Source organism: Gopherus evgoodei, chromosome 3 (genome assembly GCF_007399415.2).
Source record: "Gopherus evgoodei ecotype Sinaloan lineage chromosome 3, rGopEvg1_v1.p, whole genome shotgun sequence".
NCBI classification, from domain to species: domain Eukaryota; kingdom Metazoa; phylum Chordata; order Testudines; family Testudinidae; genus Gopherus; species Gopherus evgoodei.
The window spans coordinates 163007647-163030942 of record NC_044324.1 but is presented as its reverse complement, the minus strand read 5'-3'; the positions used below and the strand labels follow the sequence as shown (position 1 = coordinate 163030942).

The window sequence follows — 23296 nt, the reverse complement described above, 5'->3', positions numbered from 1 at the left end:
CAGAAGTGCTCCCTATTCTTTCAGACTGGTTTGTGTTGTGACAACCTGCAGACCTGGAAGGCATATTCTATGGAACTGTCCATCATCTTAGGGGATCCAACATCTGGTTGGGAACCAGTATCTCATGTTGCATGCACTTCAGGGAATGGTCCCTGTGATGGGCTATATAACCCCTACACTTGGAACAGAAAGAGTAAAGAAGCAGTTTTGGGCCTATGTGGCTCCACCCCGCCATACTTGTAGAGTTGTTCCAGCTGGAGGAGGAGCTTAAAAGAGAGTCAGATAGCTCCGAAGGGGGCAGACAGGCTAGGACCTACCTTGGAAGTTCCTGAAAAAGAGCCCAGCTGAAGCCCTGGCTGCAGGAGAGAAGTCTACAGGCAACAGCTACTCCAGCCCCTAGAGGAGGACCAGACTTTCCCTAAGCCCTAGGGAACCCTTCACTCCATTGTCTGGTGGATCATTTGTGAGGCTTTCTGACCACAACCTGGACTGGGTGGGTAAGTGGTAGAAAGTGACCAAAGGAGGCAGTTCTGAAGCACTCCTGGGTGTTTTATATTGCTGCCTCTCATAGGGTGCCTGGGTTGGAGCCCAGTTGGAAGAGATGGCCTGGGCTCCCCTACCAATTCACCTCCTGCAAAGGGGGCACAAATCTCTATCCCATGAGCTAAGGGGGATAGACACATTGTAAGCTCTGAGACAAAGGTGTGCAGCTCCCAGAGCCCTGTATGTAGGCTGAAGGCTGTTTTGTGGGGGATGCTGGACTTATATATTTGGTTGGACTGTTATCCCCCCATTACCAGAAGAGGGCAGACTCAACTGGTGACCTGGCCAGAGGGCTGAGTTACTGTCTACTGGAAAGGAGACCACCACTGTGCCCAAGCCACCATCCACAGAGGATTCTAGAGATGGAGGAGAATCATGATCCCGCCACCTAATCATGATTTGGTGTCACTGGCAAGTGCAGCTCCTCACAGCCCCACTCTCCAAAGAAAGGCCAGGAGACACCTGATATGTGACCTTACCCATGGGGAGACTCATATGCACGAGACCAGAAGGTCTAATGTCTAAAGATATTGAGCTATGGTTGGCTTCATTCACTTGTCCAGCATTGATATTAGATCCTGGATCTTCTGGAATCTGTCTAGTGATGCGCAGATCTTTGTCATCAAAGTGTCCGTCTCCAGTCCCAGGTGAATTCTGTTTGCCAAGCGAATCAGGGAGCTTTTCCTTGTGTTACTGCAAAGCCATGCACATGGAGGAGATCCAGAATCTGGGTTGTAGTAGTGTGTGCCTTACCATGACTACTACCAGCCACCTAAGACTCTGGGTGGAAAGGGGAGATCAGAAGATTTATCTAGGTTTCCTTGAAAGCTTCTGCTTCAGATTTTCCCCCCGCCCGCTCAGCCAGGATACTTAGTCCCTTCTTGGATACCCTAGGTGTTGGTAGCAGCCAATGGACTACTGTGATGAGAGCTGAAGCCTCTCTGTAGCCTCAGCGATTTACTTATCTGACGTTTCCATCAATAGCTCTCAGCTGTAAGTCTGGATGCACTATCATGGGTGTAACATGACATCCTTATAGCTACCAAGTTAGAATCCATTGCTCATCACAAATCATATCAAGGTTGTGACCAAGAAAGGACCTGCAACATCTCAATCCAAGCAAAGATCATACCCTTAGAACAGTGGTCCACAACCTTTTTCGTCTGGCGGGCACCAGACGACGAGCCGTGGAGAACCGTGGCGCCGGACGAGCATCCACCAAAATTCCGCCAACAAGCAGCAACATTAATAGGTGTCACTGCCAAAATGCCGCTGACAAGTAGCATCATTCAGAGGCGTTGCTGCCGAAATACTGCGGCGATGCCTCTGGATAACGCAGCTTGTCAGCCGCATTTCGGTGGATGCTCACCTGCTGGCCAGTATGTGGGTGCACATAGATGCCTCAGTGGGCACCATGGCACCCGCGGGCACTGCGTTGGGGACCCCTGCCTTAGAAGATGAACTGCTTGTTTACCATGAAGAAGGTGTTGCTATTAAATATCTGAAAATACTTTTCATCTAAACAGGTATGGCAGTAGCTTTGAAATTGCTGTGCAGTGTATCATCACTCTTATGGTTGTATGGGCTCTTTTGGAAGGAAGTCCCCCTTCTGAAGGTGTGAATACATCTTTCACTGGTGGAACTACTACTGCGTGAACCTTAGGCTCACAAAATTTATGAAATTTCTTTCTTTTTTATATAAATATTTTACTCAGGTTAATCAGTTTAATCAGGTGTCCTCATTTGGATCTTAAGATGCCCCCAAAGGAAGTATAACAGGAAAACATGTATCTAATAAAGCTTCAAGAGGAAGATATTTTACTAATATTAATGAGTTCTTTGAAAGCCACCGACTGACATTCTGTTCTGGAAAAGTCCTGTAGTTGGTTGGGTTTTTTTAAATTCATGTGTGGTACTTTTTCCCCTAGCCCTTCATCCTGGCATGGGGTACACACACGTCAATTGTGAAAATAGCTGGTTATCTGTCCCTGGGAGCCTGAAAGGCTTCCTGCCTGCTCTCCCAGGCAGGCCAGCCCCCAAGTAAGTGGTATAGGAGCAACCTGATACCACTTGGAGCTTTACTCAGTAAATCAGGATTATTTTGAACATGGGAAGGGACTTTTCTCTTACCCCTCTGTAGCAGGGTGGACTCCTGCTCCGGGAGAGAAGGGGTTAAAACAGCCTGGCAAGGGGCCGTAGCTGGAGCCAGAAGCCTGGGCTGATGGCGGCAGTGGCTGCAACTGGGGGCCATGCCCCAAACTGATCCACAGGGCTGTATAAGAAGGCCAGGGGAGCCAGAAGCAGAAAGAGTCTCTCTCTGACTGGAGAGGGAGACAGGCCTGGCTGCTTGGGAACTCACTCAGGGGACCTAGAGGAAGGCAGGGCTGGGGAAAGGCCTTAGGAGCTGGGAAGCCCTAGGCCAGCAACTCCCCAGGCTGCAGGGCCTAATTCTAGGCCTCCAAGGTACTGGGCTTGCAGAGGGGCAGCCGGAGGGTGGGTAAAGGCAAGCAGGCCAAACCCCCTTTGCCTATGATGAGTGGCTGATACTGCAGTCTGCCTCAGGGCGGGGGGGGCTAGACAATGACCGGGCAGTAGCCAATACTGAGGCAAAGTGGGGATAGTGGGGTGAGGGTTCCCCTGGGATGCGGGGAGACCCATTTAAAGGGGCACCGAGGTTCAGGGAGGGGCCTGGGGCCAGCAGAGGACAGGTGGATCACCGGCCTGAAGAGGGCGCTCCATAGCTGGAATCGAGCTAATTCCCCAAAGTAACCAGCAGGAGGCGCTGCGGGGGTGAGTCTACCCGTTTACACGCTCTGTAATCCCAAAATGGTGCATCTTTTGGGGGAATGAATCCTCATGTGCCTCTGTTCTTGTCACAGGCTACCTGAAGTGCTAAAGGTTTTAATGTGGAGTGGAGAGGGACAGACCCTTTCCTGCCTTTCCCTGGCAGAGCAAGAGTTTGTGGCTGATGATTTGAAGTCACAATTCCCATTCTGCTGCTGCCTCAAATCTGACCCCTTTTCTTGGGCTGAAAGCCAGACAGGCACGATTTCCATTAGGCTGCAGCCTGAGGCATGGCTGCCCAGGAGATAGACTTCTCTGCATGCCCATACATGCTGCAGGGTGAGGAAGGGGCAGTGAGTTTGGTACAGAGCACTAAGAGATTCTGTGGAGGAGAAAGGCCCCAGCAAACAGTCCCCTGGCGGAGAAGGCAAAAGAGAAGGGTGTCTAATGCCGATTTTCACCCCCACTTGTTTATTAACAATAGTAATTCCTACCTTGCAAAGGGCATATTGGCTTTTACCTTTTGGGACCGGGGGAGTCTCTAGGTTTTACAGAATGTACGCCAGAGTATCATGAAAATCCCCCGATACAGAGTGCGACGAAGGGGAGCTTTGTAGGAGCCTTGCTTCTCTCCTCAGGGATTGTAGGACTCACTTTAGGATTTGTGGTGGGGACTGGTAGCACAGAAAAGGACTTATCTTTACAGTCATTTGTTGCTCAAGGGCTTACCCTATGAATGGACTCGATGAAGTCCTACTCATCCTCAGAGCCGCTCCCTGTTGTGCTCTGTGTCTCCTGGTCAAATTTTTCTGTTGAGTTGCGTCTTTTTGGGTGGACAAGGGACCCAACATGCCTACCTGACACAGAGCCCTGTGCCCTAGCAGAGACAGGGCCAGCTGGCTAGATGTAGGATGTGCATTTTTTACTTTCTACCAAGCCTCAAAAAGCTACCTCATATACAGAGCACCTTTTGGATTTTGCCCAGTGCTTGCATGGCTGCTCTGCCTGTTTGAAAGGGGGCAGATAATCTCAGCAAGGAGGTGCTGCAGTGGAGGCTCTGGATAGCATGCTGCTCAGAATCCAGTACTTGCTCTACCATCCCTGAAACAGGGCAGAGAAGGCTGGAGGCTTCAGATTCTTCAGCTCCCAGCCTGGGAGGAGGCTGGGAGGCTTGAAAATAAATACGAACACTTTGCCTGAAAAATGGTTAAAAATAAAAAATCAAACAGAAGGACAGGAGTGAAGCAAATCACCACTTGACTGCTGCCCTGGAAGCAGAAGATCTGGCAGCAAGCAGGAGGAGAGAGTATGGCTAGCACAAGCTGTGCAGCAGCTTTGAACTACCTCCAGAAACAGCAGACAGGAGGAGAATAGTTCATACGTATCAGAATTGTGGGAGACGTTGGGCTGCAGAAAAGGCTACAAGAGTTGGATATGGCCTGTGGAAAGGGGAGTAAAAAACGATATCAAAATTATTGTCTTGAGTTCCTGAGAGGATGGCAGTGTTGTCAAAGGTTACTAAGAATGGAAGAATGGGAAAGTTTGAGAGGAAAGATGAAGAGCTGAGTTTTAGCCATGTTTGGTTTATACTGCCAGCTAGACAACTACATGGAGATGTCATAGAGACAGGCTGAAATGCAGCCAGAATAAAGGAAGAAAAGGTCAAGAGTACAGAAAAATAGATTTGTGAATCACTGGCTTAGAGATAGCAGTCAAACCTGTGAGAATGGATAAGATTACCTAGACAGAAGAAAAGGTTACTCACCTTGTGCAGTAACTGTGGTTCTTTGAGATGCGAATCCCTATGGGTGCGCCACTCCAGGTGTATTCGTGCCCCCTGTGTCTCAGATTGGAGATTTTAGGGAGCAGTATCCATTTGGCCTGCACGTATGCTCTCCCAGTCTCATGCCCTTCATCAGGGTTAGATAGCGCTGTGCAAGCAATCCACCCTGAGTTTGTTCTATCACAGATCTCATTGGTAATAACTCCGAAGCAGATGAGAGGAGGGCAGGTAGTGGAGCATGCCTAGGGACACACAATCTGCAAAACCACAGTTACTGCACAAGGAGAGTAAACTTTTCTTCTTCAAGTAGTGTCCCTATGGGTGCTCCACTCTAGGGGACTGCAGCAGGGCCCCTAATAGAGAGGTGGGGTTTCAGAGTCAAATCTAGGATTGAGGATAAAACAGTGGAGCCAAATATAGCATCAGAAGCTGAGTTGTGAGTGACTGCATAATGTTCAGCAAATGTATGAACAGAAGTCCAAGTCACTGTTCTGCATTTTTCTGCAACTGGAACGTCCTTAAAAAAGGCTATGGAAGTGGAGAGAGATCTCGTAGAGTGAGTTGAAACTCTAGAGGGAGGTTGAAGGTCGTGAGTGTGATAGCAATGGGAATGCAGTTTTTGTTTAGAGATTGAGGATCCCTTCAATCAGTCCACAATGGAGAGAAATAGTCTGCGAGATTTCCTGAAGGGTTTACTCCTATCCAAAAGAAGGCTAATGCTCTCCTGACATAGAGTGTGTGTAAAATCACCTCCCTTTTTCCTTGGTGTGGTTTCAGGAAAGAAAAGTCTGAAAGGTGGGTAAGCTGATTTATATGGAAGTCTGAAGATATTTTTGGTAGGAACTTGGGGTGCAGTCATAATGTAACCTTGTTTTTGCCATTACAGCACCTATCTCTCCCACTCTCTGAGCAGACATAATGGCCACTAGGAATGCAGTTTTTGTCAAGAGGTGTAGAAGAGAGCAGGTGGCCAGGAGTTCAGAGGGAGGCCTCATAAAACACCTAAGGACAAGGTCGAAGTCCCATGCCAGAGTAGAGCACTAGATTTGTGGGAAGAGGTTACTCATATCCTTGAGAAACCTTCTTGTTGTAGGAGGGCCAAAGCAGAATAACCATCTGTCTTATGATGGAAGGTGGGGATAGCTGTGAGAGGCACTTTTATGGAGTTTAGCAATAGTTCTGACCCTTTTAGTTCTAGGATGTAACCTAACACAAGCGGTAATGGAGACAATGTAGGAGTAATGTGTTTTGAGTCACACCAGAGTTAGAATCTCTTCCACTTTTGAATATACATGTGATAAGTAGTTAGTTTCCTGCTCTGTAGCAGCACCATCTTTACATCCTCAGGGCAGATAATTTCCTAGTTTTGGAACTATCGAGGAGCCACACCTTGAATCGGAGAACCTGTAGATGGGTGCTGGATCCGGCCAGCATCCTGAGAGAAGAGATGAGGAACAGGCTAAAGAGTGATTGGTAAGTAAGTCACCAGTTGAGCAAGGTATGGAAACCATGTTTGTCTTGAACATGTGGGAACTATAAGTATAACCCTGGCTCTTTGTTTTCTTGTCTTGAGAAGGACCTTGGATATTAGAGGAATTGGTGGAAAGGCATAGAAGAGACCTGGGTTCCAATGTAGGAGAAAGGCATCTCAAAGAGAGTGATGTCCCAGGCTGGCCCTGAAGCAAAACTGGGAGCACTTCTTGTTTCTGGCTGCCGCAAATAAGTCTGATAAGAGATGTTGCTGTGGTAGCAGATGCACCAGTTCCAGAGTTTCACTGCCTCAGCACAAAGGGAAGGTGATCTTACTCTTCCCTAGTGGTTTATGTAAAACATACGAGATGTTGTTTGCCATAATCTTTATATGTTGCCCTTGATCAGTGGTAGGAAATGTGTACAGACATTCCTGACTGCTCTGAGTTCCAGTAAATTGATATGTAGTGTGGATTCAAGTGGGGACCATTTGCCTTAGATAGCCTGGGTGTCCAGGTGGGCTCCCTGTCCTAACAGGGATGTATCTGTTGTCAATATTAACGTTGGGGTTGGCTGAGTGACGAGAACACCTGTGCAGACATTGTGAGGGTCTTTCTGACAGTCAAGGGAGGTTTTGACTGACAAGGGCGTCACTAAAAGTTTAAGCTGTATGTGCTTGTACGTACACTGTTCTGAGTCATCCCTGAAGGCAGTGCATGTGGAGTCTCGTGATTTATTACAAAGGTGCTCATTGCCACGTGTCTCACGTATCCCCAAGATCTGAAGGCTGGTCTGACCTGTCGAAATTAACTTGGCTAAGGTACTGAACCTGTGTAATGGAAGGAAAGCTTTGGCTTCTACTGTATGTGGGTAGGCCTCTATGAATGAATGGAGTTAATGTGAACTTTTGGATTGTAGTCCCAGTTGGAGGAATAGGTCCATAGTCTTTCGTGTGGCCCTCAAATCATCATCAAAGGAGCGTGCTTTGAGCAGGCAATCGCCTAGATATAGGAATATCATAATTACTTGTTTGCAAACGTGTTCCATTACCACAGAAAAGACCTTTGAGAACATTCTAGGTGCGGATGATGGACAAAATGGGAGCACCTTGTATTGAAAGTGGTCTTGTCCCAGAGTGATTCTTAGAAACCTTCTGTGGGATGGGTAGATTGTGATATCAAAGTAAGCATCTTGTAGGTCGCGGGCCAAGAACTAGTTCCCCTGGCCTACAGATAGGATTATTGCTGCCAAAGTAACCATTGTAAAGTAAAGCATTGTATCTTTACAAATCCGTTGAGTGATCTTAGATCCAGAATGGTTCTCCAACTGCTGTTCTTTTTTGATATCAAGAAGAAATTTAAATAGAAGCCCTTCTCTCTCTGTTGGGTGGATATCAGTTCTATAGCACCTAGGTTCAGAAGACAGTTTGTTTCCTGATGTAAAAGGTGAGAAGGGTCCCTGAAGAGGGATAGGAAAAAGATTGGTAAAGTGAATCGAATATCCTGTAGAGATGATGATCTCCAATGCCTGCTTGTCTGTGGTTATATGTTACTCTTTTCGTCAAAACTCGGAAGGCGGTTACCAAAGGAGTGGAGATGTTTGGGTTGTAGCAGCAAATAAAAGTGCAGATGGGAGCTCAGGGCTCACCCAACACACCAAAATTGGTGTTTAGACGCAGATGGCTGTGATGTGGGGCAGCTGGTATACGCTTTTGTAATCACTGTCTTTTCTGTTGGGGTTTATAATGCCTTGTAAATTCCCAGTGAATGCAAAGTGGGTCTGGAATTTTTTTAGTGTAGGGAGGGATTCATCTGTCTCTTCTGCAAAGAATTTGGATGCTTCAAAAGGAAGGTCCTTCACAGTGAACTGGACCTCCCTTGGAAAGCCAGAAGGGTAAAGCCAAAAAGCCCCGGCATCACCACCGCTGTTGAGATGGAGCATGCAGCTGTATCAGTGGGTACGTCTACACTACGGGATTAGTCCGATTTTACATAAACCAGTTTTGTAAAACAAATTGTATAAAGTCGAGTGCACGCGGCCACACTAAGCACATTAGTTCGGCAGTGTGCGTCCACAGTTCGAGGCTAGCGTCAATTTCCGGAGCGTTGCACTGTGGGTAGCTATTCCATAGCTATTCCATAGTTCCCGCAGTCTCCCCCACCCCTTGGAATTCTGGGTTGAGATCCCAGTGCCTGATGGGGCAAAAATCATTGTAGCGGGTAGTTCTGGGTAAATGTCATCACTCATTCCTTCCTCTGGGAAAACAACGGCAGACAATCATTTCGTGCCCTTTTTTCCTGGATTGCTCTGGCAGACTCCATAACACGGCAACCATGGAGCCCGTTCAGCTTTTTTTTTTTTTTTTTTTTTTTTTTTTTTACTGTCGCCGTATGTGTACTGGATGCCACTGACAGAGGCGTTACTACAGCGCTACACAGCAGCATTCATTTGCTTTTGCATGATAGCAGAGACAGTTATCAGTTGTTCTGTACCATCTGCTGCCATTGTAAATTGGCAATAAGATGACAGTTATCTGTCATTCTGTACTGTCTGCTGCTATCATGGGTGCCCCTGGCTGAGGTCGGCCAGGGGCGCAAAGGCAAAAATGGGAATGACTCCCCGAGTCAATCCCTCCTTTATGGTATCTAAAAATAGAGTCAGTCCTGCCTAGAATATGGGGCAAGTGTACTAGAGAACCAATGTATCAGAGAGCAAAGCTCCTCCATGTCAGATCCCGCAGAAATGATAAGCTGCATGCCATTCACAGGGGTTGCCCCTGCAACAACCCCACCCATTGCTTCCCTCCTCCCCAACCTTCCTGGGCTACCATGGCAGTGTCCCCCCCATTTGTGTCATGAAGTTATAAAGAATGCAGGAATAAGAAACAGTGACTTGTTAGTGAGATAAAATGAGGGTGAGGCAGCCTCCCGCTGCGATGACAGTCCAGGCAGTAAATTAAGCGGTGCAGGGGAGAGGAGACCAGCATCCCGCTGCTATGATAGTCCAGGCAGTACAGAATCTTTTCTTTACACATGAAAGGGAGGGGGCTGATGGAGCTCAGCCCCCAGTTGCTATGATGAGGACGGTTACCAGCCATTCTGTACCATCTACTGGGAATGACCAGGAATCATTCCTATTTTTACCCAGGCGTCCCCAGCCAGCCTCACCTGAGGCCAGCCAGGAGCACTCACGGGCTGATGGTGACGACGGATAGCAGTCATATTGTACCATCTGCCACTGGGGAGGGGAGAAGAGCGGATACTGCTCTTCACTGCTGCAGCATCGCGTCTACCACCAGCATTCAGTAGACATAGGATGACATTGAAAAAAAGTCAAGAAACGATTTCTTTCCCTTTTCTTTCACATGGTGGGGGGAGGGAGTAAATTGACAAGCTATACGCTGAACCAAGCCGGACAATGTGTTTGAACCTACAGGCACTGGGAGCTCAGCCAAGAATGCAAATAGTTTTCGGAGACTGCTGTGGACTGTGGGATAGCTGGAGTCCTCAGTACCTCCTCCCTCCCTCCATGAGCATCCATTTGATTCTTTGGCTTTCCGTTACGCTTGTCATGCAGCACTGTGTAGCCTGGAGATTTTTTTCAAATGCTTTGGCATTTCGTCTTCTGTAACGGTGCTCTGATAGAACAGATTTGTCTCCCCATACAGCGATCAGATCCAGTATCTCCCATACGGTCCATGCTGGAGCTCTTTTTGGATTTGGAACTGCATTGCCACCCTTGCTGATCAGAGCTCCACGCTGGGCAAACAGGAAATGTAATTCAAAAGTTCGCGGGGCTTTTCCTGTTTACTTGGCCACTGCATCTGAGTTCAGATTGCTGTCCAGAGCGGTCACAGTGGTGCATTGTGAGATACCGCCTGGAGGCCAATACCATCGATTTGCGGCCACACTAACCCTAATCTGATATGGTAATACAGATTTTAGCGCTACTCCTCTCGTTGGGGAGGAGTACAGAAACCAATTTAAAAGAGCCCTTTATATTGATATAAAGGGCCTCGTAGTGTGGACAGGTGCACCGTTAAATTGGTTTAACGCTGCTAAAATTGGTTTAAACGTGTAGTGTAGACCAGGCCGGTGACATCTGGTGAGGCTTGCAACAATGTCCTCAAAAGAAGCTGACCAAAAGAGGACAGGATGTATGAAATGGTTGAAGGTGCCAATAGCCACTGAAAAGTCAAGAAAAGATTTGTCCCTGGTGGAATATTTACATAGTAGGTTTTCATTACTACTGTTTATGTAATATTGCAAATGTATGTGGCACTTTACAAATCAGAGTATATTAATAAAATATATTACCTGACTCAAAGAGTTTACATTGTAAGACTGGTAGCATAGAATGAAAGAGAGAGTGTTCCACCTCCTACCTACAATGAACCAATCTGATCTAGGTTAAAACAAGCCAACAAATAACATCTCTCTACAATGTACAAAACCAGTTCCCTCACAATGTGCTCATATCTGTTTTTGCTACTGTGCAGTTGCTAAATTACCTGTTGCAGCAGAATACAGGTCTCCAGTACTTGCAACTTGCAGTTTAAAATTAGATGAAAGGTTACAATTCATAAGGAAACCAGGAAATAAAAACATATTTCCTTTAGAAATTATTTTTTTTTTTGCTACATTAGGTCCATAACCCAGACTCCTGAATTGAAGAAAACTACTTCTCATTATTTCATCATTGTAGTGAAATGCATCAAATTGTGATTAAACATAATACACTGTACTATGAATATTAGCAAAATCCTGCCAGTACCTACCTTGTGGATTAAAGAATCCAGTCATCCAAAACACAGTTGGTCTCCCTTCAAATATCCAGGTATGGAACTGAGTATTTCTTTCCAGGAGTTCAGTAAACCAGAATCCAAGTGTTGAAGAATCCCAAGATACCCTTTTCCACAGTTGAGGAATTCGAGCATCATACATATTATCAAGTGCATCTCTCAAATTCTGAAAAAGTGAAAATAATAATATATGAATTAACTGAAACAGCTGAAATGTGTTAGTTAAAAAGTGAGTACTTTTTTATGATAAAGATGCATATACTCACCTCACTCATAATAATGGTTCCTTCTATGGCTAACTTAAGATCATTCAGACTGTTTCGGAGTATTGTAATAACCTTTTGCATTCGGTCAATTTCTTGACGAAGAAAAATATTCATAGAATTAAGGGGTCCCATCTTTATTAAACGGGCTTTCACCTAAAATACAGGAAATGTAGAGAAAACAAGTCAATTAAATTTTGAAGTTTTGCAAGTATTGTCTATATGGTAGTTTAATGCTTTTTTAGTACTGAGAAAAATAAATGATAGGCCTGTGATTTGAGACTGTGGAAACACAACCCAGTGGGATTTTTAGAGGGAGGAAGGGGGACTCAAGGGAAGTCAGTAAATATTCTTATTGAATCTATCTTTTTCTAAGAGATTCAGATTCTGACAAGAAATAATCAAGGATCTTGTAACAGCTCCTTAGATGGCTGAGTTTGCATCTGGATATGGTTTCTTAGATCTGCAAAGCAGGAACTTAGGCAAAAAGGCTCTGAAGTTTGAGGAAGGGGAATATTTGTGACAGTGAAAGTAAGCAGTGATAGTGAAGCACATAGGTTCATACAATCCAACCACTGAAACCATGACTGAAGAGAAGGTTACTCACCTTATGCAGTAACTGAGGTTCTCCGAGATGGTTACCTCTGTGGGTGCTCCACTTTAGCTGGCTTGATGTCCCGCGCTTGTAATTGGAAATTTGTGGTAACAGTGCACGCTGGATATAACCTGGGGTTTGGACTGAGTTGTGACTAGCCAGTCATCCACGTAAGGGTAGACCTGCACTCCTAGTCTCCTGAGGAATGCCGATACCACAACCGTACGTTTTGTGAACACCTGAGTAGCTGCAGACAGGCTGAACGGAAGCACCATGAATTGGTAATGTCAGTGTTTCACTATGAATATGAGGAACTTTCTGTGTCCTTAGTATGTTGATATTTGAAAGTACGCATCTTTTAAATCAAGGGTGGCATATCAGTCTCCAGGATCCAGACAGGTAATAATGGATGCCAGGGTGACCATGCAAAACTTTATCTTTTTGAAATAGTAGTTAAGCCAATGCAGGTCTAAAGTAGATCTGAGACATCCCTTGGCTTTCGGGATTAGGAAATAATGGGAGTAGAAACCCTTCCCTCTTAACTCCTCTGTGGCTCCCACTTGAAGGAGAGACTGAACCTCCTGGACCTGAAATTCTTCATGTGAGGTGTCCCTGAAGAGGGACTGGGAAGGAGAATGGGAAGGAGGGGTAGAAATAAATTGGAGAGCGTATCCTACTTCTACGATGCTTAACATCCAACAGTCTGTGATGATATGGGACCAAGCACTGAGGAAATGGGAAAGGTGGTTTACAAACAAAGGAAAAATGGGGTCTGGCATCCTGGGAATTGGTACAGCATCCTTGAGTGTCCCAGCAAAACGCCTGCTTGGAACAAACTGGATGGCTAGGAGGGGCAGGCATTGATGCAGAAGTAGAAGGAGGAGGTGGTCTGTGCCTATAACCTCTATTCTTTTTCTGCAGGTCCTGTTGGACAGCTGGAGTAGAATACTGAAGGGGATGCTGAGCCCTGAATTGCTTCCTGAAAGGGGCCAGGGTGTGCAAACCAAGGGACTTTAATATTGCCCTCATGGCCTTTATCCCATGGAGCTTAGCATCAGTCTGCTCTGAAAGAGCAAGGATTCCTCCATGTGATGGTCCTGACCAGAGGCCTCTAAGAGCTCCTACACATGGCCACTGTGAAAGCCATAAACCTGGCTGCTGAGCCAACCATACCCTCAGAAGCTTGTAAAGAGGCCCTTACCACTGATTCTCCCGAATCCACTAGTGAGGAGAATTCTTGCCTAGCATCCTCTTGGGGCATGTTTTTAAATTGTAGTATGTAGCATCGTTAAAGTCAGACCTGCCCAAAAGTGAATGCTGGTTTGCACTCCTGAGCTGCAACCCTACAACAGAACAACTTTCCTATCAAATACTTCTAACGTGTTTGAATCTTTTGATTTTAGGGTTGTGCCCAGATGCCTCAGGCTTTTTCTCTCTCATTGGCAGCAGATACTACACCAGGGAGAAAGGAATAAAGGGATGAGAGTAAGGGAACTCATAACTTTGGGCAGGTGCATAATACTTGTGCTCAGCCCTTTTTGAAGTGGGGCAAAGGGATGCAGGGGTCTGCCATAGCCCCTTAATTGGGACCATAATGGCCTCATTGAAAGGCAGGGCCACTTTTGAAGGACCTGCAGTAGCTAAAATATCAACCAGGCAATGAGAGGATTCTTTTACTTCCTCCACCTGTATGTATAGACTTAAGGAGACCCTCTAAAAATTCCTTATGCACCTTATAGTCATCTGGGGGAGGCGACATATTCCCCCCCACCAGAGACTGCTTCTTTAAGGGAAGAGGAAGAGGAGGCCAGCATTGCCTATGGATACTCTTCCTCCATTTCTTGATCTGCAGAGTCCTGTTGAGCTGGATCTTGATGTCCAGTACTTGGCCTGGTACCAGAGTCAGGAACAGGTGCTACCCAGTGGGTAGGTGCACACACCATTCCAATGCCATTGAATAGGAGTGCCTGGAATAGGATCTGGAAATGGGCTCAAAGCCCCCTGAATTCCAAAAGGCCACTGGATAGGCATAGGCCCCCAGTGACCTCCTGGCCAACTGCTTGATGGTACTCCTGTGACCAGATCCATGAAAGGGTGGAAACTTCTGGAGGAGTGGTATCAAACATGGCTCTGAGGACAGGAAATGTAGGACCCGATCTCTGACTTGGAAGACAATGATTCTCTTTCCAGTGTCCCTGAAGGCATTATTCCAGATGGTGCCGGTGACTGCAGGGAAATCTGCAGGGAAAGCAGGCATCGCAGGTTTTCCCTTTGGTGGTACTGAAGGACGAGCTGTCAGTAGTATGTGAGGCTGGCATGGTACTGAGTGCTGTAGTGATTCTGCTGGATCTTCTGTGCGCACTGGCACCAATAGCATCAACTCTTGTACTGCCAGCAGTACAGGCACCAACAGGGTCAAAAGGTTCTTGGCAGCTTCAAACACCTTCAGCATGGTCGGTACCGAGACAGTGTCAGTATGGTGTGATGCCACAGAGGTTGAAGGAGCTCCCTCTGGTTACAGACTCAACAGACCGTGCCTAGGCACTGAAGTCAATGATGCCATCTTCGGCGGTACCAAAGGAGAGGAGAGCTTTACCACCACAGTCTACTTCTATCCCTGTGACTAGCTTCAGTGCCAGGGATCTCCCCCTTTTGTCAGTCTGCTTTTTATGCCTCTTATTAGGAACTGGGGACGGTGAGCAGTGTTGGGACTCAGGAACTTGGTGCCAAATCTGACCAAACTGGCTCAAATGGAGGGCTAAAGGCCACCTCCATGAGTAGAAATTTTAACCTGGCTTCATGGTTTCCTTTGTGTGAGGCTTAAAGTCCCTGCAAAGTTTGGCAACACTCCCCCAATATGAGTTTCCTTGAGGCACTTCAAGCAACTTGAGTGCAGGTCACTCATGGACATAGCGTTAATGTGGGGCTTAAAGCCTGGTAACTGAGGCATCCCTTGGCACCAGGAATCAGCTGAAATCCTCAGATGGGGTAAACACCTAGCTAATTAACTAAACAAACACTAAACTATTTACAATAAAATACAGGAGAACACAGTCCACTGAAAGTACTCGCAAAAGCAAGAAGATCAGTTCCAGTGACCGTCATGGGTGGTATGAAGGAAATGAGATGCTTCGGGATTGGTTGGGCCCTTTACACTAGCATCAGCAGCTCACAGAAGAAGAGGGCATTCAAACCACTGAGACAGGTACCATTGAGAGAGAAATTTCCAGCAATTATGTGCAGGGCATGCACACACCCAGGAGTGGAATGCACGTGTGCAAATCGCTTGAAGAAATTAAAAAACCCAGACAGTTTACCTCATGGGGTACATAATCAGGAGGCAGTTTGTCCAGCATATCTTCAGCTAATCGGTATACAATGGCTTCACGAGTTTCTCCTGCTCCACCTCCACTTTCCTTAGGTTGAATATTGGTAATGGTGTCAAGAACATTGGCTGCGGTGTTACTCTGATATCTGAGAGGAATATTAAATCATTAGGAATATTTCATAAATTACATAGCTTCTTTACAGCTAAACTGTATGCTTTGTAGAATCATAGAAATTAGAAAATGGAAAACACTAATTAGGTTATCAACTAGATTGTGAACTCCTCAGGGTAGAGATTGTTTCCCAGTGCTGAGTATGCCGTAGGGTAAGGGACCTTTGTGTGACCTCCTTAGAGTTCTACTCCAGGAATAGGAGGAACAGCAGGTTCCACAGGGATATTATTCCATTCTGCTAACAACAGAGTAAGGAGAGAGCAAAGTCTTGAATCTTCTCCCCCAATGTGCTGGCTTTTGGGAGAGGAGAAAGGAGAGAAATCTGTAATTTGTCAAGGAGCTGTAACATTTTTTCATGAAGAAGAAGGAGAGGATTTGTGACCAAGAATTCCTGTCATAAGAACATAAGAATGGCTGTACCGGGTCAGACTAAGGTCTATCTAGCCCAGTATCCTGTCTACCGACAGTGGCCAATGCCAGGTGCCCCAGAGGGAGTGGACCTAACAGGCAATGATCAAGTGATCTCTCTCCGCCAGCCATCTCCCCATCCTCTAACAAACAGAGGCTAGGGACACCATTCCTTACCCATCCTGGCTAATAGCCATTAATGGACTTAACCACCATGAATTTATCCAGTTCTCTTTTAAACGCTGTTATAGTCCTGGCCTTCACAACCTCCTCAGGTAAGGAGTTCCACAAGCTGACTGTGCGTTGTGTGAAGAAGAACTTCCTTGTATTTGTTTTAAACCTGCTGCCTATTAATTTCATTTGGTGATCCCTAGTTCTTGTATTATGGGAATAAGTAAATAATTTTTCCATATCCACTTTCTCCACATCACCTCTATCATATCTCACCTTAGTCTCCTCTTTTCCAAGCTGAAGAGGCCTAGCCTCTTTAATCTCTCCTCATATGGGACCCGTTCCAACCCCCTAATCATTTTAGTTGCCCTTTTCTGAACCTTTTCTAGTGCCAGTATATCTTTTTTGAGATGAGGAGATCACATCAGTATGCAGTATGCAAGATGTGAGCGTACCATCGATTTATATAAGGGCAATATATTCTCAGTCTTATTCTCCATCCTCTTTTTAATGATTCCTAACATCCTGTTTGCTTTTTCGACCACCTCTGCGCACTGCATGGACATCTTCAGAGAACTATCCACGATGACTCCAAGATCTTTTTCCTGACTCTTTGTAGCTAAATTAGCCCCCATCATATTGTATGTATAGTTGGGGTTATTTTTTCCAATGTGCATTACTTTACATTTATCCACATTAAATTTCATTTGCCATTTTGTTGCCCAATCACTTAGTTTTGTGAGATCTTTTTGAAGTTCGTCACAGTCCGCTTTGGTCTTAACTATCTTGAGCAGTTTAGTGTCGTCTGCAAACTTTGTCACCTCACTGTTTACCCCTTTCTCCAGATCATTTATGAATAAGTTGAATAGGAGTTATCAAAGTATTGATAAATGTTATCTCTGCATTTCATTCTGAAGTGAAATGTTCCCAGTCAATATGGGGATAATTGAAATCCCTCACTATTTGTCCTTGGGCTGCTTCTTGGGAATGAGGGTGGGCAGAGCTATGCATACTGCCCCATTACACAAGGCTAGCTGTAAAGGCCCTTATTAAATAATAAATCCATTCTTTCATAAGGCAGTACAGAATTGATAGTAAACATTTATGGATTTACAGCACTGGAGATTAAAATCCCCTATCTACAGATTAATACAGCCTGGGCAGTGCTAGTGTAAAGTTATGCTCTAAGTCAATATAAAGAAGAATAAATATATGCCATATTTTGACCCCAAAAGAAGGTGGTCAGTGCTAGCCCTACAACACCAATACAGTCACACAAGTACTTTTGTTATACTGCTACATAGTCATAAGGATGTACAAGAGAGAGTCTGAATAAAACCAGTTTATTACCAAAAGGTGTCTGTCCTGGTGTTGGAGGGCTGGCCCTGCCTATCCTCCAAGTCAAGTACAGCATGAACTTGTATACTGACTCAGAGCATAACTTTATATGTCAGTTTTGCCTATCCATCTTCAGATTACACCCATCTCTATCCACTACTTTGTCTCATATATAGTTATATAAGAAATGAAACTAAAGATTGTGCTGGAAGATGGATGCATGTGAGCTCTCAAACAGGACCAGCTCCAGGTTTTTTGCCACCCCAAGCAAAAACAAAAACAAACAAACAAAAAAAGGCCGGAATGCCACCCCTTGAAAAGTGCTGCCCCAAGCACATGCTTGGAATGCTGGTGCCTAGAGCCAGCCCTGCTCTCAAAGCAGTTAAGCTTTAAAAATTATAACATTGGAGAAAATAGCTATAGCAGTTCAACATAAACAGTTTGTGAATGAAATTAAAAAGACTATAAATCAGAAAAACTAGAAGAAATTACTTGTTGTTCTGCTTTTCTGAAGATATCATTCTGACAGAAATACTTACTTTTGTGCCTTAGATTCTTAGTGCAAGGTTTTAAAGAATTCTGTCTCCTAAGAGTGGTGGTACAAGGTTAGAGTATGAGTCAGGATGTCATATGTAATTCCTAACAGGTTATAAATACCACTATCCCAAAATTACAGCCAGTTCCTTTATGTGCAGTTCCTTTATATGATGTCAATTCAAAAATATTTTAAAAATAATATGTTGCAAATATCAAAATTAAAAAATATAAAAGTATGTCCCCTCCCCAAATCAGAACAAAAGGAAAGGTTACTCACATTGTGCATTAACTGGAATTCTTAGAGACATGTCTCCCACAGGTGTTGCACTTCAGGTGTGTATGTGTTCCCACGCACCATTGGTAGACAGCTCCATGTGCCTTTAATCGGAGATTTTTTGTAATAGCGCCTGTTTGGCCTGTGCATGCGCCTTAAACATCCTCATGCACTTTACTGAGGCTAGATAGGGCTGCAAAGGTGAACTGACCTCAGATCCTTCTCTACTGCAAAGTCTTGCAGAGGAAACTCTGAAGCAGAGGGGAAGGAAGGCCAGTAGTAGAGCATACACAGGGAAACACATCTCGTAGAACTCCAGTTACTGTACAATCTTTCTTTCATTAAATAAGGTATAGGTTCTCCACTTTAGATGACTCCCAAGTAGCATCCCCACAGGGAGGAGGAAGCTGAAAGGCAGAGTCTAATACCGATGACAGAACTTCATTGCCAACTGCCGCATCTGATCTAAAGGCATGAACCAAAGCATAATGCTTGGAAAAAATATGTACTGGAGTCCAGGTTGCAGCTCTGCAAATTTCAGCAACTAGGGCATCTTGAGTAATGCCATAAAAGTAGATTGAGACCAATGAGATAACACTTTAGAAGGAGGTTGAATGTTGACAGAGTCATAAAATGAAATAATATACCCAGATATCCACCTCAAGAGTCTTTGGGTGGAGACTGTGGATGCTTTGGATCCGTTCACAACTGAAACAGTCTGAGATACTTTTGGAACAGTTTGGTTCTGTCCAGATAAGAGACTAATGCCTTTCTAATATCCAAGGTATGGAGGGCATTTTCCTGCCTAGTCTCACGTGGTTTCAGGAAAAAACTGAGAGATGACAGTCTAGTTAACATGAAATTCAGAAGACACTTTAGGTAGAAACTTAGGATGTGGTTGTAATGTGACCTTTTCTCTGAAGAACTTTGTAAAAAGGGGGATCTGTCATTAAAGCTCCACTTCTCTGATCTGCTAGGCAGAAGTGATGGCCACCAAGAAAGCTGTTTTCCTGGATAGGTGCAGCAACAAACATGTAGCTAATGGTTCAAAAGGATGTTTCTTCAGGCAATTAAGGACAAGTTTTAAGTCCCATATTGGAGTAGGCTTTCTTGTCTGTGGAAAAAGATTCATCAACCCTCAACCCCCATCCCAAGAGGGATGAATCTGATGTTATAATGATGGTAGGAGGAGCCTGAACAAAAGGGACTCACACACAAACCTTGGAGAGGTCCTTCCACCAATTGAGTGACTCCAGAACCCAAAAAGGACACCTGCTTGTCCAGATCGTGTTTGTTCTGTACAAAACCTGTCCTTTGCCATACCTGGAAGCACTGACAGTATAACTTGCATGTTGGATTATGAAGGTACAAGCTGTCATATGATCTAATAGTTGAAGACAAATTCTTGCCAAGGTTTGATAACTTATTTGATTCTTTTAAATGAGATTTTTTTTAAGGACATGAACCTGTCTGAAGGTGGGTAAGCCCTGGTTGTCACGGCATCCAGAGAAGCTCTTGTGAAATTTATCTGCTATACCAGTGTCTAAGTGGACTTTTTGACATTGAGTTGGAGGCCTAAACTGTGAAACAGAGACCACGTCATTTGTACTGCCAATAGGACCTCTTGGTAAGACTGTTCTCTGAAAAAACAATCATAGAGATAAAGGAAGACAATCATTAGTTGACACAGGTAGGCAGCAACAACTACCATGATCTTTGAGAATATCTTTGGAGCAGAGCAAAGACCAAAGCAAAGCACACAGTACTTGAAGTGATCATGGTCAATTGTAAAATGAAGATGCCTCTTGTGAGAGGGATGAATTGTGACAGGAAAATACATGACCTGAAGGTCAACAGTCATTAACCAATCCCTGGAATCTAGGGAGGGTATTATAGCTGCAAGGGCCACCATCCTGAATTTCTGCTATTTCATGCAGTTGTTTAGATGTCTGATTTCTAATACTGGTCTCCATCCCCATTCTTTTTGAGGACTAGAAAGTATTTGGAATAGAAACCCTGACCCCTCTACTGAACTGAAACTGATTCTATGACCCCTAAGTATGGAAGGAAGCAACTGATTGTGTGAAGGGTCCTTGAAAAGGGATGGGGAGAGGGGGAGAGAAGATTGGCAATGACAAGGATGGAATAACCAGATGTTATGACCTCCAAAACCTATTTGGTATTCTCTCTCATGAAGGTTGGAAATGGGAAAGATAGTATCCACAGGAAGGAAGGAGGGAGGCTAGTGCAGCAGTAGATTCCTGTGGAGTGGATAGTTCGGGCTCTCAACCAAGCATCAAAACTAGTGGTCCTAACAGGCTCTAGTAAAACCTAATTCACAGGGACCACCACACGCACAGAGCTGAAGTATTGTATCTAAAATGTCCAGGAGCTTATGATGAGAGCCCTGGATCTCTTCTAGAGAGATTTGAAATGTATCTGTGATACATTTCATCAGCTCCTGAAATTGTCTAAAGTCATCTGCTATGGAAGGTGTTGGTGGAACTACAGCCTCACCTGGTAATGAAAAGGAAATACTTGTGTGAGGTGTTACCTCCTTGTCAGCCCTTGCCTCCTGCTTCTCAAAGATCTCCTCCACTGGCTCTTGTTGGTAAATTGGGAGTGAGTGCTCAGAGGAATGGGTCTGCCTATGCACCCTGTGAAAATGACTTGGTGCTCTTAGGAATTTTTGGTGGTGCATAGCCCAGGGGTCCCAATAAGGCCACTGGGGTGGCCCATAAGGCAAAGGAGGAGGCATCCACAGTTGGTCACCCCACGTAGGTGTGAGACAAGATCATCTGTCCTCTATTCCCTCAGAATAGGTAGGAGAACGCTGTCTTGCCTAATAGACAGGAGAACCCTGAACTGAGATCTATAAATCAGAAGATTGATTGTAAACAAATTCTGGGTATAGGTGGGTGATAACTGTTCACTCTGAATGGTCAACATCAGGGTAGAAGGTTGTTTCAATGAAAAGTGCAGTCAGTGACCCAGAAGATCTTGATGTGGAAGAGTAAAAGCAGTACATAATGGAAATTCTGGCTGATCTGACACAAGAAGATCCTTTGAATATCTAAACTCCTGCAGTACCAATTCATGTCCCGTGGAAGTTGGTGAGGAATGGATCTTATACTTGGCCAGTAGATGGGTGTCTCCCAAACACTGGCAACACCAAGAGTGTCCGTCATTAACCAGGATAGCCTCCTGGTAGGAAAGGACCATATTGCTGTTGTACAGTTAAAGCAATGGAGACATCCCTAGGACATGCAGTATTAGTGACAGCCTTGCCTCTGATTGAATGAGCCTTAAACTGGCCATTCCTATTTCATGCTGGCGAGACTATAACAATGGGAGATGCAGTTTGACATCTATTTTGACATCTCCCATTGTTTCTTATACACCGATTTGCTGGGCACTGCTGGAATTGCCCAGCAAACCGGTGTCATAAGAAACAAAAAATTGGGTGGACTTTCTAAAGACTCTAATCTGCCCCAAAGAGAGTCCCAAAGACCTTTTTATTATGGAAAAGGGTATGCTGGCATAGAACGAAAGCAGGCCAAGTGATAAACTCATTAAGACGGAACTCGAACTTCACCTTGAAGAAAAATCTCAGATTGGTCCACACCATGACCTTTTCCATTTTTATATACTAAATTTTACAAGGTAAGTCACTAGAACCTGATGCTCACTCACTCTGCTAGTTGGAGTCTCTTTAAGAAATAGATGCACCAAGAGGAGGATAAAAATCAATGCTGGAGAGAAGTGAAAGTTTCCAGAACAGAACTATATGCATTCTAGGTCTCTCTAGGAATCCCTCTAGCAGCGCCAAAGTCAATGCTCATTTTCTGAGTGAGTTCTCTTTAACTCGTCCTTTACAAGTCCAGAGTAGTTCTTCCCAGGACTTATTTCAGCTCGATTGGAGTAAATCAAAACTCATCTTGGTGGACCATTCATCCGGTTGTAGGGGGTCTGAATGCATTGGAGCAGGAATGGAAGAGGAAAATAGCTGCTTCTCTTCCAGCTCCTTTCCTTCTATAGATGTACCTGGATCAATGGACTCTAAGGTGGTGTGCCACTCTTCCAGGATTCTTGTGATATTGGTACTATCATATACTACGGTGATGGGTCCATATAAAAATTGCAATAGTGCTTTCAGTGACTGCACAAAATGGCTAAGAATCTACACCTTAAATTTGAGGATAAAGAAATGAGCAAAAACAATGCCCTGAACAAAAATTCTAGACAATACTGGGTTCTTACAACTATATCACATTTGAATACCAGGTGTTTAACACTTAAAAAATGCAAATGAAACATTTGATCAGTTTATAACAGTTATATAAACAATGAGTACAAACATCTTGCAGATGACATAATTCATGACAGAATTATAGGAACTGCAGGGAAAAAATGATGATTCATTATATCTTGTTAGAGATCATACAATATTAGTTGAAGAAAATAAAAACCAAGCTGTTGCATATATTGTTTGTGAATCAAAAACTGAGTGGGTACTAAGTGATGCCAAAAAGCCATGTTTAAATAATGGAATTGTGGAAATATACAAGGGAGATGGCAACAAAGGTTACTGTTACATCAAAAAGCATACTGTAAAGAAAGTAAAAACAATGAAGAGTACTTGTGGCACCTTAGAGACTAACATATTTGTTTAGGCATAAGCTTTCGTGGGCTAAAACCCACTTCATCAGATGCATGGAGTGGAAAATACAGTAGACGGGTATAAATACACAGTACATGAAAAGATTGGAGTTGCCTTACCAAGTCGGGGGTCAGTGCTAACGAGACAATTCCATTAAGGTGGAAGACGG

At 44.6% G+C, this 23296-nt stretch overlaps 1 protein-coding gene across 1 annotated transcript in view; it reads right to left on the bottom strand.

Moving 5' to 3' along the window:
- Positions 1–23296, bottom strand: part of DNAH8 (dynein axonemal heavy chain 8) — a 567023-nt gene that overhangs the window by 2884 nt on the left and 540843 nt on the right. The window contains 3 exon segments of the mRNA XM_030557275.1: positions 11358–11547; positions 11648–11800; positions 15557–15713. Coding sequence (XP_030413135.1) covers positions 11358–11547; positions 11648–11800; positions 15557–15713 — 500 coding nt within the window.